This window comes from Pagrus major, chromosome 4 (assembly GCF_040436345.1).
Source record: "Pagrus major chromosome 4, Pma_NU_1.0".
In the NCBI taxonomy this organism is placed as follows: Eukaryota; Metazoa; Chordata; class Actinopteri; order Spariformes; family Sparidae; genus Pagrus; species Pagrus major.
Genome location: NC_133218.1, coordinates 1552083 through 1567798, shown reverse-complemented (window position 1 = coordinate 1567798; position 15716 = coordinate 1552083). Strand labels below are relative to the sequence as shown.

The following is a 15716-nucleotide window of genomic DNA, read 5'->3' as shown; positions in this document are numbered from 1 at the left end:
ACTCAACTTGGAGTTAACAACTCATGACTTGGCCTGACCTGAGACATGATGACTTGATGAGTGACTTGTCTGTATTCATTTTGTGTTTTCAGTTTAAATATTAAATATCAAATATTTTAAAGTTAAATGTTGTCAATGTTGACATTAGTAGACTGCAACATTGCACACTGGGAATGGCATAGTCATGATTGAATAATTACCCTGTCAGTCAAGCTCCTTGCAATGCTACCTGATAGTCCATGGATGAAATCAAATCATCATCATTATGCCTGTGTCATCACTTTCAGTTTCAAGAATTTCAGGTGTGAAGTAAAAAAGCAAATTGCTGAGTACAAGACCTGCTCATCAAAGATGTCTGACAGGCAGAGTACAACAATAAATTGTTCATCATTTGAAGACTCATATACTGGTATACAGGTAAGACTGCAGGTAAATTGCAGTATCTTGTGGCATGCCTTCACTAAGGATTCCTCTTCACTTTTGATCTTAACACAACCTGTGACTTGACTTGACTTGCCCAAGAAAAAATGATCTGAGACTTGTTGAGACACAAGAAGACATGTGGCTGGAGTCATTTGGTCAGAGTGGGTTATTATTGGAGTCAGCAAATGTCTTGAAAATGGGTCTTTTACATTTCCACATTTAGAATCCCTGTGCAGTTCATCTCCACTAATGGTCTCCTTTATAATCACCTCATACCTGTCACAGTCCAACATTTTAACCATGACACAGTTTTAGCACTTTGCTGGCATCTCATGGCTGTAAACTGTAACATCTCACCCTCTCACACTTTTAACCTGGCCTCAGCTGCTGTGCTCTAACAAAACTGTGAGCAGAGGTGGCCTTCTCAATGACTGCGTGTAGAATGAACAGTTTGCTACAGTTACAGGTTACACTGGTCTTTGCAGGTCGGCAGGTGTGCCACATCACTCATAACAAGGTAATAAAAGAGAAAACACTACAGCTGCCATATGAGAAACATGTTTTTCACCATGCATAAAGAGATGACATTGTCAGAGTTTTTTCCTTCATCCACAGAGGTCCAATGAGTTGTAGACCGTACAGACCAAGCTTCAATAATGTTTAATATAATATAATAAAGCTCTGCTCACATCTCGCTTTCAGGCTGCTTTCACACCTGTAGTTTGTTTAATTTGGTCCAGACCAAGAGTAATACATTATACATTTTAGTTCTGGTCCAGTTCCTGTTCACACTGACTTTTTACAAATGAACTGAGGAGTAAAAATGAAGTTACAGACAGGTAACTTGTTGATTGGATAGTTTTGGTGATTGTCATCCTGTATCATTGGCACATCATCGTGACCAACGTGGGGAAATCAAACACCACAGCAGTTTTATGCAGCACTTCAATGCTGGTGTGTATTTATGTTCTTTGGTGTCACAAAGAACTCACTAAGAAATTATGAATTATGAGCATTATTCTTATTAAACTGCTAATCAACCACTAAAATGCTAATATCGCGTGTCTAGTATCAAAAGTCCTGTTGTTTATCCGTTTGGAAGCGGACTGAGACCCAGCTTCTTAAACACCCTCAGTCAGGTTGTTTGGTCCACACCAGAGTTCGATTGACAGCTTTCACACCAGCACAAACAAATCGCACTAACCAGGAAACCGCCCCAAGGTCCATTCCAACCAAACAGGTTAGGAATGAAAAGCACCCTTATTGTGGATCCCCAGTTAGACTTTCCTTAAACTTTTTTCCAAATTTCTGCCAGAGAATCAGTCCACAGGAACCATTCTACAACTGTTTTCACAAGCTAAATAGCACTGCACATAAAGAGTGATAGTCATAAGGTGACCTTCATGTAGAAAATGGGTAGAGTGTCCCTTAAAACTAGTGTAAAAGTACTCATTACGCAGATTGGCCTCTTTCAGTGTTATGTAGATTACATACTGTATCAATTTGCAAAATAACTATTAACTATAGCTGTTATACAAATGTAGTGGAGGGATTTTCTGTCTCTCTTACTCTCTCTCTTTCAGCAGGACTTTCTGGGATTCATCCAGACGAAGCTGCAGGGCGTTAAGTTTGCTTGAGTCTTCCTCCACCGTGCTAATGTCCTCCCACAGCTGCCTGCTGCGTTCCTGCCTGCTCAGAGCGGAAGATGAGCGTGAGCTAGCAAGGTTACCACCACCACGACCTTCCCAGTCCTCTGGGTCACCTTCTGGACCTCTAGAACAAAGCACCGAGTCCAGCACCTCCATGTCCTGACAGAGAGGGAGGAGAAAATGAGACCAGAATTCCACTTTGTTCATATAGGGGTAAACTAGACATTGATATATTACTGAAACTCTGGTATCAGCGTAAAATCCAAAAGGACTGCTATTGGCAGATAAAGTAAAGGAACAAAATTAAGTAAATGAAAGACAGGTAGATACATTTTCAGTGGGAAAATAAGTTAGACTTTGACAAAGATGTATCGAAAAACTAGAATTACCACCTTGCAGTTGTATGCCTCTACGCACCAGTCAAGTTTCACTTTACATTCATAACTGTAAGTTTGGTCTTAACTGCTGGCCAAACCAGAAAGTGGCACAGTGAAGTTCATCCACGCTGCCTCATGAAATAGCCGGTGCTAGAGGCTTAGTGATACAGGGAGTATTCACAGGGCCAGTTGGTGAATTTCTGTAGCTGTAGAGCTAACATGCTGGAAGACTAAGGTGTAAGTCGGGCACGATTGCTCTAAAAGTTTCTTTCTTTTGTCTCTGTATTGTGTGGTCTACTCCCCTCTGGCTCTCAGGATTGCACATCATTTCACTAAACAAAAAGCTACTGAAAAGACTAAATTAAAGTCTCCAAACGCTCATCACACAATCAACTCCTATCTCTGTCAGCGAACCATGCTTCTTTTGTGGAGCAGTTTACACATTAAATTAAAATGGATAGTGCAGCACAGTTAACAGACTATGATAACTGCCTCCATCTTGGAATGTTTTGAAGATAGTTTGCTATCAGTAAACGCTGTAAATTCACAAAGACATTATAAAGTCCACCAAAAGATTAGCGTAGGTTTACATTTGTGCCCCTGCCACTGATTAGATTGGAATATATTGATTTTGCCCAAGATTTCACTGTTGTATAATCATAATATAATTAATTGTTTTTTATTATTAAATAACATATCACTATAATCATTTCATTTTATATAATTATTTGAATAGTTTGACAGTTTTGTTCAAGGTTTTCCAGCAGTTTTGGCCACAAAGAAGTATATACAGTCTTTGCTTACACAATCATCATATAATCACACTGGTGTTGTAAATTGCAGCAGAATGATGTGCTATATAAGGTTTACTGGTGTTTATTAGCAGTTTCCAACTCCATGTAACTGGAATAATCCTTTGAGAAACACTTAGCCTCCTAACAGTCCATAACTCCTTACAAAACATCAGCAGGGATAAAGGCTTCCCTTCAGTTTCAGTCCCAGCAAATAAAGTCTCAATCTCAGTCAAAACTTTGGGCCTCTCTCGCAACAATATTTCACGCTTCTGTCCTCAGGGTTTTCCGCTCTTCCCTCTGTTCCTCCCTCCAAGGCTGTAAATCAAACGGTTTCATCCAGAGCACCATCTAAGGTTTCAGCCAAGGGTCTCTCACAGCAGTACCCTGCAACTCTTGGGTGGGTTCTCATGACTAAATATTTTCTCTCATTTTTCTCATTTTACTTAATGGCCTTGCCAGAAATTAAATTGGAAATGTAGAGCTGATCCTCCTCTCCACATAGTAAATCTGTCTGCTTTGGCATTGAAACAGTAAAAACTCACATGTTTCCCCACCCTACATCTTTCACTGCATCTGCCAGATGTAAAATGTGAGGATTCTGTCTCCCATGGGCTTCATAATGCTGTGTGGTTCTTTAAGATAACCATCGTGCTGCCTTTAAGTTCCTAATAAATATCTAATTCTCTGACTGAGAGTTGGAAAGATGTCTGTGGTTGGAAAGTATAACATGACCCTATGAAAGTTTGATGTAGTGACAGTGTAAAATAAAGCAGTACAGAGGCGTGGCTGAGCTCATTTGTGTCTGTATGTATTAAGTATAATCAAAATAATACAGAAATTGTACTTTTTTGTAAATTTAAAAAATAGGTATATTAATTGATTAACTGAGATTTATACAACATACATTCCAAGGAATTAAGTTGCTTAAAATATGTCACGCATCTTTTGATAATAATTCAGTTTGCTTTATTAACAGTTAAAGCAGACCAGATAATTTATGGCCCAAGTAGTCCATAAACAAGTAACAAACAGAATAGCAGGGTTAATATCTGTTATTCAGTTTGCAAAACAACAGTTGTCTTTTGATAGCATTTTTTTTTACATACGCTACTGATTGTGTAGCTGTGACGCTGCTGCTGTCATTACAGGTGTTCACCAACAGAGGGACCCAGCGTGTAACAGATCTCAGGGAGACGAATTAAGTGTGCCACATGTGGGAGTACTCAGTGTGTGTGAGAACCAGAACAATGGAGGGAGACAGGAAATGAGGCTCTGCTGTGTGTGAGTAGCAGTTAGTTAGCAGCTGCTCCATGACCACTGCTGCTGCCACCACTGGCAGACATGTTATCATGGTTTACTTGGATGCAAAAGCCATAATGTGTATTTCTGTGTGTGTGTGTGTGTGTGTGTGTGTGTGTGTGTGTGTGTGTGTGTGTGTGTGTGTGTGTGTGCTTGTTACCATGGAGACCCCGCCCGAGTTAGCTGAAGGTCAAGCCTGACAGGCGATGACAGTGATCTTTTTTCACTGTTGCTCTAACATCCACATCTTCATGATGAGATTACAGCTAATGCAGGTGTGTGTACAGGGGTGTGTGTGTGTGTGTGGGTATGTATTCAGATCCAAATCCATTTTTACCCGATTGACTTAACAATGAAAACTCGTTAAAAGTATGAGTTTACATTGAATGGTGTGGCTGTGGCAACATAATTAGTGGGTGTTCTCTAGCGCCACACAATGAACACCATAAGTCACATTGAACTCCTTGAAGGGGCACTATGTAATTTTGGAGAAGAAATTCAAACTCAGAATTTTAAAATGTACAATATTAATAAGATAATAATCCAAATTCCAAAAAAAAATATTTTTTCCATAAGTGAATAAATAAGCTGTTCTCAGAGGAAAACAAGGTCCCAGAACACTGTTTGAAGCTAGACAGGTGGCAGAGTCCGCCACATATAAACAAAGTAAAACAGTATAAATTGTGTTGTCCTTTAAGGTCAGTTTGTTTATTCAGTTTATTCAGTCATGAAAACAAAGAGTTTGTTTATTTAGTTTGTTTAGGCAGAAAAAAAAAATCAGCCAATGAAGATCTTTCTCCTCTCATTAACATTTCTTCAACAAAACTACAGAGTGCTCCTTTAACACGTCCAAAACACATGAAATTCAGGGCCATGTCGACTGGTCGGTGTCCTCCCGACGTGGGGATCCAAGGCCCGTTCAACACTGCTTGCAGCTTCAGTTTCAATGGTTTGCTTAATGTTCTTAAGGTTATTATTTTACTTGTGTCATATTGTTGTTACAAACTATACATCTTATGTAAATTCATGGATTATTACTCCGGATCTCCACTGGATGTAGCTGCATTGCATTTAAATGTCTAGAGTTGTTTTGCTAACATGCTGTACTGCACCCATTTAAATTAATATACTCTAGCACTTTGTCTTATCTTTATATTAATATACTGATATATATCTATATATCTATATATCTATATCTATATCTATATATATATATATATATATATATATATACATAAATATAAATATAAGAGACTGGGTGCGTAAAGGTGGCAAAGCAGAAAAAAACAAGAGTAACTGTGTGTTCAGACAGAATGCAAAGTGAATTTTAATGACAGCACTGCATACTTTGTCAAAGGAAAGACACAAGCCGACAGGAATTAACTGTGCACAGAGTGACATGAAGACGTGTCTGTTGACAAGGGGCCAGACAACCATCCAGAGTTGACCAAAGACATGAACACTCACATGCTGTAAACATGGGAATCTTTCCGTCTCTTCTATTCCACTATCCATCACAAATGACATGAGAACAGCCCTAACCCTAACCCTAACAACAACATTACATTGTTTTATAAAATGTATCTTCCAGACAAACAGAGTGAACCACACAACATATTGTTGTGTAAGGTTATGTTGAACTTTCAGTAATTTGACTTCCAGAAGTTCCCGTTTCACCTCGGCTCCCAGTAAAACGGCCTTCACAGAGCAGTTCAGTGTGGCTGAAGGCCGGAATATGACCCATGATAGTACTTAATGCTAACATCCCATACATGCTTCTCTTCTCCCGCAGAGAGTCTTATGTATTGGTATGAGCAGGACTGAGCAAAGGAGCAGGTCAGGGCCATGTTGGTAAAGAAGGTCTAGGTTTAGGATGGTCTGCACAGGACGAGCTGACAGAGAAGAAGTACTGCAGCATCACTGAGCCCTCAGGGATCAGCAAGCATGATCACAGAGTGAGAGAGCGCACGCGCACGTGTGTGCGTGTGTGTGTGTGTGTGTGTGTGTGTGTGTCTATATACCCACAATGCTAGTGTCTCTTAAATAGGACAAACACCTAGCACATATACACTGGTGATGAGCGATCTAACTGGGCTGGAGACACAGCAGCCAGTCTGTGCTACACTCACTGAGGCCCAGGTCACATTGTCCATTTAGCAGCAGAGGACATGAGCACACTGATATCAGGGAGACAGTCACTCAGTTTCATATCTACTGTCATCAGGCTGTCCTGAACGTTCACCCTGCGACCAACCAAGCCTCGACATTTGCATATCATGGAAACAACAAAGTAAAAAGGCAGCTGAGCACAATATTCATAGGGTCACATTACATTTACATTTACATTTAGGGCATTTAGCAGTGCTATGCGGGGTCGAGGTGAAGTCTGAACAAGTGAGTCTCGAGTCTTTTGCGAAAGATGGCGAGCGATTCTGCTGTCCTGACGTTGGTCAGAAGTTCGTTCCTGAGGTGCCAGAACAGGGAAGAGTTGGGATTTCGCTGTGCGGTCTTTGTTTGCTCTCAGCGATGGCGGTACCAGCCGGCCGGCTGATGTAGTACAGCGAAGTGCTCGCGCTGGGGCGTCTGGTCTGATCAGTGTTTGGAGGTAGACGGGTGCAGTTCGGTTGACGGCCTTGAAGGCCAGCACCATGGTCTTGAATCTGATGCAGGCTGCAACAGGAAGCCAGTGGAGGTCACGGAGGAGGGGGTCACATGGAAGAATTTGGGTAGATTGAAAACGAGGCGTGCTGCAGCGTTCTGGATACGTTGCAACGGTTTAGTCGCAGAGGCTGGGAGTCCAGCCAATAGCGAGTTGCAGTAGTCGAGGCGGGAGATGACCAGCGATTGAACCAGGAGTTGCGTTGCTTCCTTTGTGAGGAAGGACCGGATCCTGCGGATGTTGTAGAGGGCAAATCTGCAGGATCGGGCCACCGCGGCGATGTTGGGGGTGCAGGAAAGTCTGTCGTCGAGGATTACACCCAGATTCTTTGCAGTTGATGAAGGCAATACTGTGACGTCTTCAACAGTGACCGACAGGTCCATGTGAGGGCAGTCTTTCCCCGGGATGAAGAGGAGTTCAGTTTTACTAAGGTTGAGCTTGAGATGATGGGCAGTTGTCCAAGTGGAGATGTCTGCCAGACATTCCGAGATGCGTGTGGCAACAAGGGTGTTGGAGGATGGGGGAAAGGAGAGGAACAGTTGGGTGTCATCAGCATAACAGTGGTAAGAGAATCCATGTGATGTGATTGCAGAGCCTAGTGATCTAGTGTATAGTGAGAACAGAAGCGGTCCGAGTACTGAGCCTTGAGGGACACCAGTTTCCAGGGAGCAGGGTTTGGACAAGGAGCCATTCCACATGACCTGAAAGGTGCGTTCTGTCAGGTATGATGTGAACCAGGTTAGAGCAGAGCCAGTAATGCCAAGTTTGGCCAGAGTGGAGAGGAGGATTTGGTGGTTGACTGTGTCAAACGCAGAGGATGAGTCGAGGAGGATGAGGACTGAGGAGTGGGATGAGGCTCTGGCGGCCCGGAGCGATCAGTCACTGTGAGGAGGGCCGTCTCAGTGGAGTGAGCAGTCCTGAAGCCTGACTGATTAGGGTCAAGGAGGTCGTTTTGTAGAAGGAGTTGATTTTTGTAGAAGGCGGATTTGGCTGCTGAAACTGTTGACGAGAAGTCAGACAGGAGGTGGTGGTAGTGAGTGAGGTCATTAGGATGATGTGATTTTTTCCATTTTCTCTCTGCTGCTTTTAGCACCAATCTGTTGGTTCGTAGCGGTTCAGACAGCCAGGGAGGGGGGGAGATGATCGTGCCGGTCGGGAGGTGAGGGGACAGAGAGCGTTTAAAGAGGAGGAGAGGGAGGACAACAGAGCGGAGGAGGCTTCCTCGGTGGACAGCTGAGAGAACTGTTCTGTGGATGGTAACGAGGAGAGAACAGTTGAGGAGAGAGTGGAGGGAGAGAGGGACTTTAGGTTGCGGCGGGTGGTGACCATGCGAGGTGTAGGGGTGAGGACAGCAGTGGACTTCAAGGGGGGAGAAAAACCGACAAAGTAGTGGTCGGACACAGTGAGCGGGGTAACAGAGCGTGCCGAGGTACTTCAGGACCTTGTGAAGACATGGTCAAGTTGGTTCCTGGCCCGGTGGGTGGGTGGAGAGGGGGAGAGTGTGAGGTCAAATGTGGAAAAGAAGCTGATAAATGCAGATGAGCGCAGCTTCTCAGGGGGGATGTTGAAGTCTCCAAGGACGATGAGCGGTGTGCCATCATCTGGGGAGCAGCTTAGAAGAAATCATAGAAGTCACAGAGAGGACCAGGAGGGCGATAGATCACCACAATGTTGAGTTTTAAAGGAAGGGTGACAGAGACAGCGTGGAATTCAAATGCAGATCTGGGTAGGTGGTCAAGGATAAGGACCTGGTAGGTCCACATGGGTGAGATGAGGAGTCCAGTTCCTCCTCCTCGACCTGTTTGTCTCGGGGAGTGTGAGAATGAGTAGGCAGTTGAAAGGGCAGCTGGAGTGGCAGTGTTTTCTGGGGTGATCCAGGTCTCTGTGAGGGCCAAGAAGTGGAGAGTCTGCAGGGAGGCATAGGCTGAAATGGTGTCTGCCTTCTTGACTGCAGACTGGCAGTTCCATAGCCCCCCTAGTACTTCAAGTTCAGTACCAGTGGAGAATGTTAGGTAGCGGAGATTGGCTGGTGTTAGGTAGCGGAGACTGGCTGGTCCAGAGCAGCATTTGTTTCATTATTTACGAGAAGAATTTTTGTTTATAAAATGCCAGAAGAAATGCCTTTCAGCTGCTCCCAGACCAAAAGATGACATCCTCAAATTGTTTGTTTTTTCAGTCCATAACTCACAGATGCATTAAATAAAGCAGATCCCCACTCATTTGAACCAGCAAGTGTTCGGCACTTTTGCTTGATCAGTGACAGTGACATTGAATCATGTCATCTAATGAGTTGATCAACAGAAATACATTTTTGTTAATCAACTTATTGATTAATCACCTTAATGTTCAAAAAACAGCTCAACTGAAGCTAATAAATTAAGCATGTCAACATCCTAAATGATAAATAAATTAACATCAGCATTTTGTTGGTTTGATGCACTACAGCCTGTGAAGAGAAAGAATATAATATGGACAAAGAGAATGCCAAAAAGTGCACATGGAGTGCCTGGACCAGGGCAGTTAAAACAAGACTGTGAGACATGAAATACTCCCAGTCCAGTTTGATTAACAGGTCTACGAGTCAGAAGGATTAACAGATACTCTGTACAGTAGTTTGAGAGGAGTTAAATCTCTGGAAAGTAATCACAGCTTCAATTACTTTGTACCAATTATTGAACTTCTACTTAGATACATTCCATCACTGCTTATTCTAAATTTTGACATTAAGATTTTTTTTTTTACTGCGCCTGTATATCAGCTACAAATATCGCTTGTTGGTCTTCATGATCATTAATAGTCAGTATTGGTATCGGCTCTGAAAAAAATCACATCAGTCGATCCCAAAAGACAACCAAAGTATTTTTGCCGGAGCCTTCCAGGTTGGCACCAAAGCTGTGAAGCCACACTGGCTTCATTCATGAGAATGACACTGCTCCGTTTTTATATATAGCGCTGCAAGCGATCTGAATGAGAGCTGTGAGTCTACAACCATGCCAGCAGCTTGAGGCTGTACTCAGGTACTATGGTGTTAAGGGCTACGGTCAACGTTCTTACATGTTTAACATCCTAGTTTAGCATGTCAGGATGCTAAAATTTCCTTAATAGCACTAAATACAACCTGAGGGGGACATGAATGTGTCTACCAAATTTCAAAAGGGGAGTGATTTCATGTGATTTTGGTTGGACTTTTGATACCACAACTGTCAACTGCCAGAAGAAAGGTAAGGGGCTCGCCAAAGGACTATTCAGTTTTTGTGGCAATCGATCCAGAGATGTTTAGGTCTGGACCAAAGTGGTGGACCACCCAACTGACCAACAGAAATACCTTCATTTACATCACTGGAGCCTCGCTAGTGTGCCTAAAAATGACAGGGTACCTAAAAAAGCAATAATATGTACAGTAAAAATATTTTGCATCATCTAGGCTGCAGGCTAATTGATGGTTTTCTTCGTCATCTATGGAAGTTTCTGTTCTCAGGTCTGTTTAGACAAAACCCTTTTAAGATATAATATATCAAATTTCTTCATTGCAATGTCTAAAAATGACTAGACCTGTGTTATATATTTGGTTGAGTTGTGTACTTACATTATCCAGAATGTTTCCAACAACGTTCAAACCAGAGAAATCCACAAGTTTGTTCAATGGTGTTTGTGTTTCATTTGATTACCTGTCACTATAACTTCCAGGAGACTAAACATGAATAAAATATTAACTGATAGGTGAACATTTGTGTTTTTTCATGCTACTTCTACCAGTGTTTATTGGTCCAGACAGTCAAAATAGTGTTTGTATTCATGTCAACCACTCACTAAACTCAGCACTCAGTCTCTGGTTCTCTCTCTTCTTTTACCCCTCTCCTCTCTGTGATGTGAAGTTCATGAAGTAAAGGACATTTCCCCTCCAACTCCAGTCAGCAGTCAGGCTCTGACCCCCCGCACAGCCTGGCTCTCCCCTAACAACACCAGACCAATGTCTTTTGTTTTGTTTTGATAGAGAGACCCCTAGTGGGAGAAATAACATATTGTGCCGACTCACACTTACCTTTTGTTGACCCATCTTTTGTCTCTCCATGTCCACATCCCTCACTGGTTCTGGCTCGGGAGACCCTGGTGGCCCCTCCCCCACCATGTCCAGCTTGTTGTCAGTGTGGACCTGAGAGGAGGAGGAGGATAATGCAGGGGAGGAGGGAGGGATAGATGGAGAGGAGGAGGAGGAAGCACCATGAGGGTGTGCAGGGGAAGAAGATGGAGAAGTGGCAGACAGAGGAGGAGCCACATGGTTGCCACGGAGTGTCTCCTGCCGTAGCGTCTCATTCTCTGAGGCCAGTTCCTGCCGCTCCCGCCTCACACTGGTCAGCTCCTTGGTGAGGGTATCCAACCGCTGCCTCAGCTGACGAACTTCGTCACGAGCGCGGTTACGCTCCGCACGAACCTGGGAAAAATATACACAAGTAAATTTAACAGCCCTCTCTCTCTGAAGATGTACAATTTTTTAAAAACTAGTCACAAATGAATAGCTGCATTTATAAAAAGGTTTAATAAATTCCCAAACCAGCTGGTTACAGCAGTTTTTGCAAACATTACTCAAACAAGTGGAAAGAGCGCATTGGTTGAGAACTATTTTCATCCGTGGATTTATCCACATATGATGCTACAGTGAGTACAGTATATGTGTTTTCAGGACGGTCCATGTGGAATGAGTCCAAAATTTATACTGTGTACACACATCTAAATGCTTAGGGAACACTCATGGTGCTTTGTGTTGTTTAACCACAAACACATTCATCATGCTTTAGTTGCCAAGTGTTTATTTTAATAAGATGTTTCCTTCTTTCCTGCTTTTTCAAAACTCTAAGTCAGACAATGCTTTGAGAGACTCGGATTACACTGGACAAGCTGCATCGAGCCATTTTATTTTTATTTTTTTGCTGCAATGCTGCAACACTGTTTTGCTGTGAAGCTCCAGAAACGTTTTGTGGATTACGAAACTTCACCTGACTTTCCATCAGCATGAGCGTGAGGAGATCATGACTAAATTTCATTTTTGGATGAACGGTCCTTTAAATATCAGACATATTTTTAAGTTACTACGTATAGTTACATTAAATAAAGTTCATGCAACCTTATGCTAGACTTAGAGTACTTGTCGATAATCTGATGCAGTAGATTATCTTTTTTTAAAATAGAATGGATAAATAAAAAAAATAATGCAATTAAATCAATTTAACAGGAAAAAAAGGAGTGAAGTCAGCATAAGACCTGCTGAAGTAGATAAACTGCATGTATGCTTTTATAAATGTGTATATGTATATTGTTCACAGGATTTATGAAACTGTGTGCACAAAAAGATAAAAAAAATTAGGACATGTATGAGTCAGATCTTGAGGGATTAATATAGCAATAAGATAAAATAGCTCTTCAGTATGTATTTCCTCTCCTGGCTTCAGTAGCCAGCATCTCACCTTGCTCCATTTCTCCCTCCAGTTGGCGGTGCAGTCTGACCACCACCTCATAGTCTTCTCCATCTGGGCCGCTCTGGCACGAGCCTCCTCCAGCTCCCTCAGCCGCAGCTCCTCTCGGCTCTCCCAGTCAGCCCCGGCTCCCTCACCCATGGCTCCCAGGGATCCCAGCCCAAGGCCTCCCAGCCCGGGCGACAGCAGCAGCGGGGGGCTTGAGCTGGGGGTGCCTCCAGTGGGGCTGGGGGTGTGTGTGAGGCTGTCGGGGGAGCGGATCCCCCTGTCGGGCCCCAGACCCAGGCTGCAGAGCAGGCCACCTCCGGCAGACTTACCTCCTTCGGACAGGTGGGGGCTGGGGGTGTGGTTCATGATGGAGGTGGTGGTGTGGACGAGGATGGTATAGAGGATGAAGGGGGTGGGGGGTCAGGAGAGCATCATCTTCATCAGTCAGTGATCAGCCTGGAGACAGAAACAGCAACCTGGAAAGATGGAACTCAGAGATTAGGTACTTACATGTACATCTCATTTCCTCATGTACTTTGAATTGTTTTATCCTCAAATAGGAAAAATGTATTTTCAAAGTTGATATAAAAAAAGTAAATAATCTAACTTTAGAACAACGACACAGTCCAAGGAAATCATAAACAGACATACTGCGCTGCCTTTGGGGAGGAAAAGCCCTTGTCTGCTTTCCAAACCTAACAAATCCAAAGAGATGCTGGACAGCTGGTACACATGACTGAGACTGAGACTATTTCTACTGCTTAATGAGAAGCAGAACAAAGCCCAAATGGCCTTGAGAACACAAACAGAAACAGGAATTAATGTGAAAGTGAGAAACTTGACAAACACACTCTCAGACATACTGTATCCAACGTATGTCCAAGGACTCTCACTGGATCTTTAACAGAACTTATTCTAGCTAGCCTTCCTGGAGAATAAGAATAGTGGGACTCTTATTGAATACCAGATACCCTCTTCGTTACCCTCATCTCTGCCTCTCTCAGAAGGCTGCTTTCATCAGTCAGTCTTTAAGGCCCAATCCACATGCACACAGGTGTTTCTCAAATTCAATTAAAAAATTTAGCTTTCTCTATGCGATAGATAGATAGATAGATGGATAGATGGATAGATGGATAGATGGAGAGATGGAGAGATGGATAGATAGATAGATAGATAGATAGATAGATAGATAGATAGATAGATAGATAGATAGATAGATAGATAGATCAGCAATCCCCCCTTTCAGACCACAACCAAATAAATGTGTTCTTTAAACTCTCAGATCAAATGAGTGACACAAAAAGGGAACCCAGCAAGCTGTTTCAATTAAATCCTACTTACAGATGGGTCCCAGACAGTGGAGACGAATTCATCATGGCCTTGAACTCACCTGATCTGATGAATGACATATCAATATATGACCAAAACCAATATATCTCTACCAGAGATGGTGTAAACAAGGCCATTGATGATATCAATATGATATTTCATAAGGCAGCTATTAAAGCTGACCTCATCAAACAAAAACAGAAGCCTGTTAAAAGGCAAAATGCTCAAGAATCAAGATCAAGAATGCAAGACCATCAGAAAAGACCTGAGGAAAATAGCAAATGAAAAACATCACCAACCAAACAACCCAGCCCTACGCATTAGATACAATGAAATTTTAAAGAAATATAAATGTACAATTAGGAACAAAAAACAAAATTATACCCACATGAAACTTTAAGATATTGAGAATGCCATTAATCAAAATCAATTCTGGGATATGTGGAACAAGTTCAACACAAAGCAACAGACATTACCCATCCAAAATGGTGACATCTGGAGAGCACATTTTGAAAATCTGTACAAAGACATACCAATAAATCAAATCAATTCAGATCAGTGTATTATACAAGAAAAACTCCAAACATTAGAAGAAACAATTAAAGACAACCAAAACCCCCTTGATTTCCCAATTACTTGGGAAGAATTGACCACACAGACAAAATCTCTCCAGCCCAGGAAAGCTTGTGGTCCAGACAGCATTAAAAATGAAATGCTCAAATGCAGCTCTCCAGAGATGCAGGGTGCAGTGTTAAAGCTGTTCAATATTGTATTACAGTCGGGATGTTTTCCTGACATCTGGTGGAAAGGGCTCATTTCCCCCATTCATAAGAGTGGGGACAAATCAGACCCTAATAACTACCGTGGCATCTGTGTCAACAGCTGTCTAGGTAAATTATTCTGTAGTATTCTGAATAAAAGAATACTAGATTTCCTTGAGGAACACTCCATCTTGAGTAAAAGTCAAATTGGCTTCCTCCCAAAACACCGCACCACCGACTATGTATATACCCTTCACACTTTAATTAACAAACATGTACACCAAGCAAAAAATGGTAAGATATTCACTTGTTTCATTGATTTCAAGAAAGCTTTCGACTCTATTTGGCATGAAGGGCTCTATTACAGGCTTCTACACTGTAGTATAGGGGGCAAAATGTACAATCTGGTTAAATCAATGTATTTGGAAAATATGTGTGCTGTCAAAATTGGAGACAAACAAACTGAATTCTTCACCCAGAGGAGAGGTGTACGCCAGGGTTGCAATTTAAGTCCGACTTTATTTAATGTGTATATAAATGAACTTGCTGTTGAGTTAGATCAATGTGCTGCTCCTGGCCTCTCCTTCCTAGATAGAGAGGTGAAGTCTCTGTTTTATGCTGATGACCTTGTTCTACTGTCTCCTACTGAACAAGGACTAGCACCAGTCAGAACTGGGCCCTGGCAGTAAATATGAAGAAAACTAATGTCATGATCTTTCAAAAACGCCCCAGATGTCAGGAGAACAAACACCAATTTACCATAAATGATCATATCATTGAACATAGCATGAGTTATACCTACCTTGGTATAACCATTACAGCTTCAGGGAGTTTCAACATGGCAGTGAATGCACTAAAAGAAAAAGCTCGAAGAGCCCTACATGCAATTAAGAGAAAATTTTATAATTTCCAAATTCCAGTCAAAATCTGGCTTAAAATATTTGATAGTGTCATCCAGCCCATTGC

At 42.3% G+C, this 15716-nt stretch overlaps 1 protein-coding gene and 1 pseudogene across 2 annotated transcripts in view; both read right to left on the bottom strand.

Moving 5' to 3' along the window:
• The window catches only part of ccdc102a (coiled-coil domain containing 102A), an 84612-nt gene that overhangs the window by 31710 nt on the left and 37186 nt on the right, over positions 1-15716 (bottom strand). The window contains exons 2-4 of one of the 2 annotated variants that reach the window (XM_073464830.1): positions 12664-13136; positions 11244-11633; positions 1993-2231 (exon numbers count right to left, since the gene is read on the bottom strand). In XM_073464830.1, coding sequence (XP_073320931.1) covers positions 1993-2231; positions 11244-11633; positions 12664-13026 — 992 coding nt within the window. In that variant the 5' untranslated portion in view covers positions 13027-13136. The remainder of the gene's footprint in view (positions 1-1992; positions 2232-11243; positions 11634-12663; positions 13137-15716) is intronic. The other variant, XM_073464829.1, reaches the window with a different exon arrangement.
• On the bottom strand, positions 6883-9354 carry LOC140994740 (uncharacterized; annotated as a pseudogene).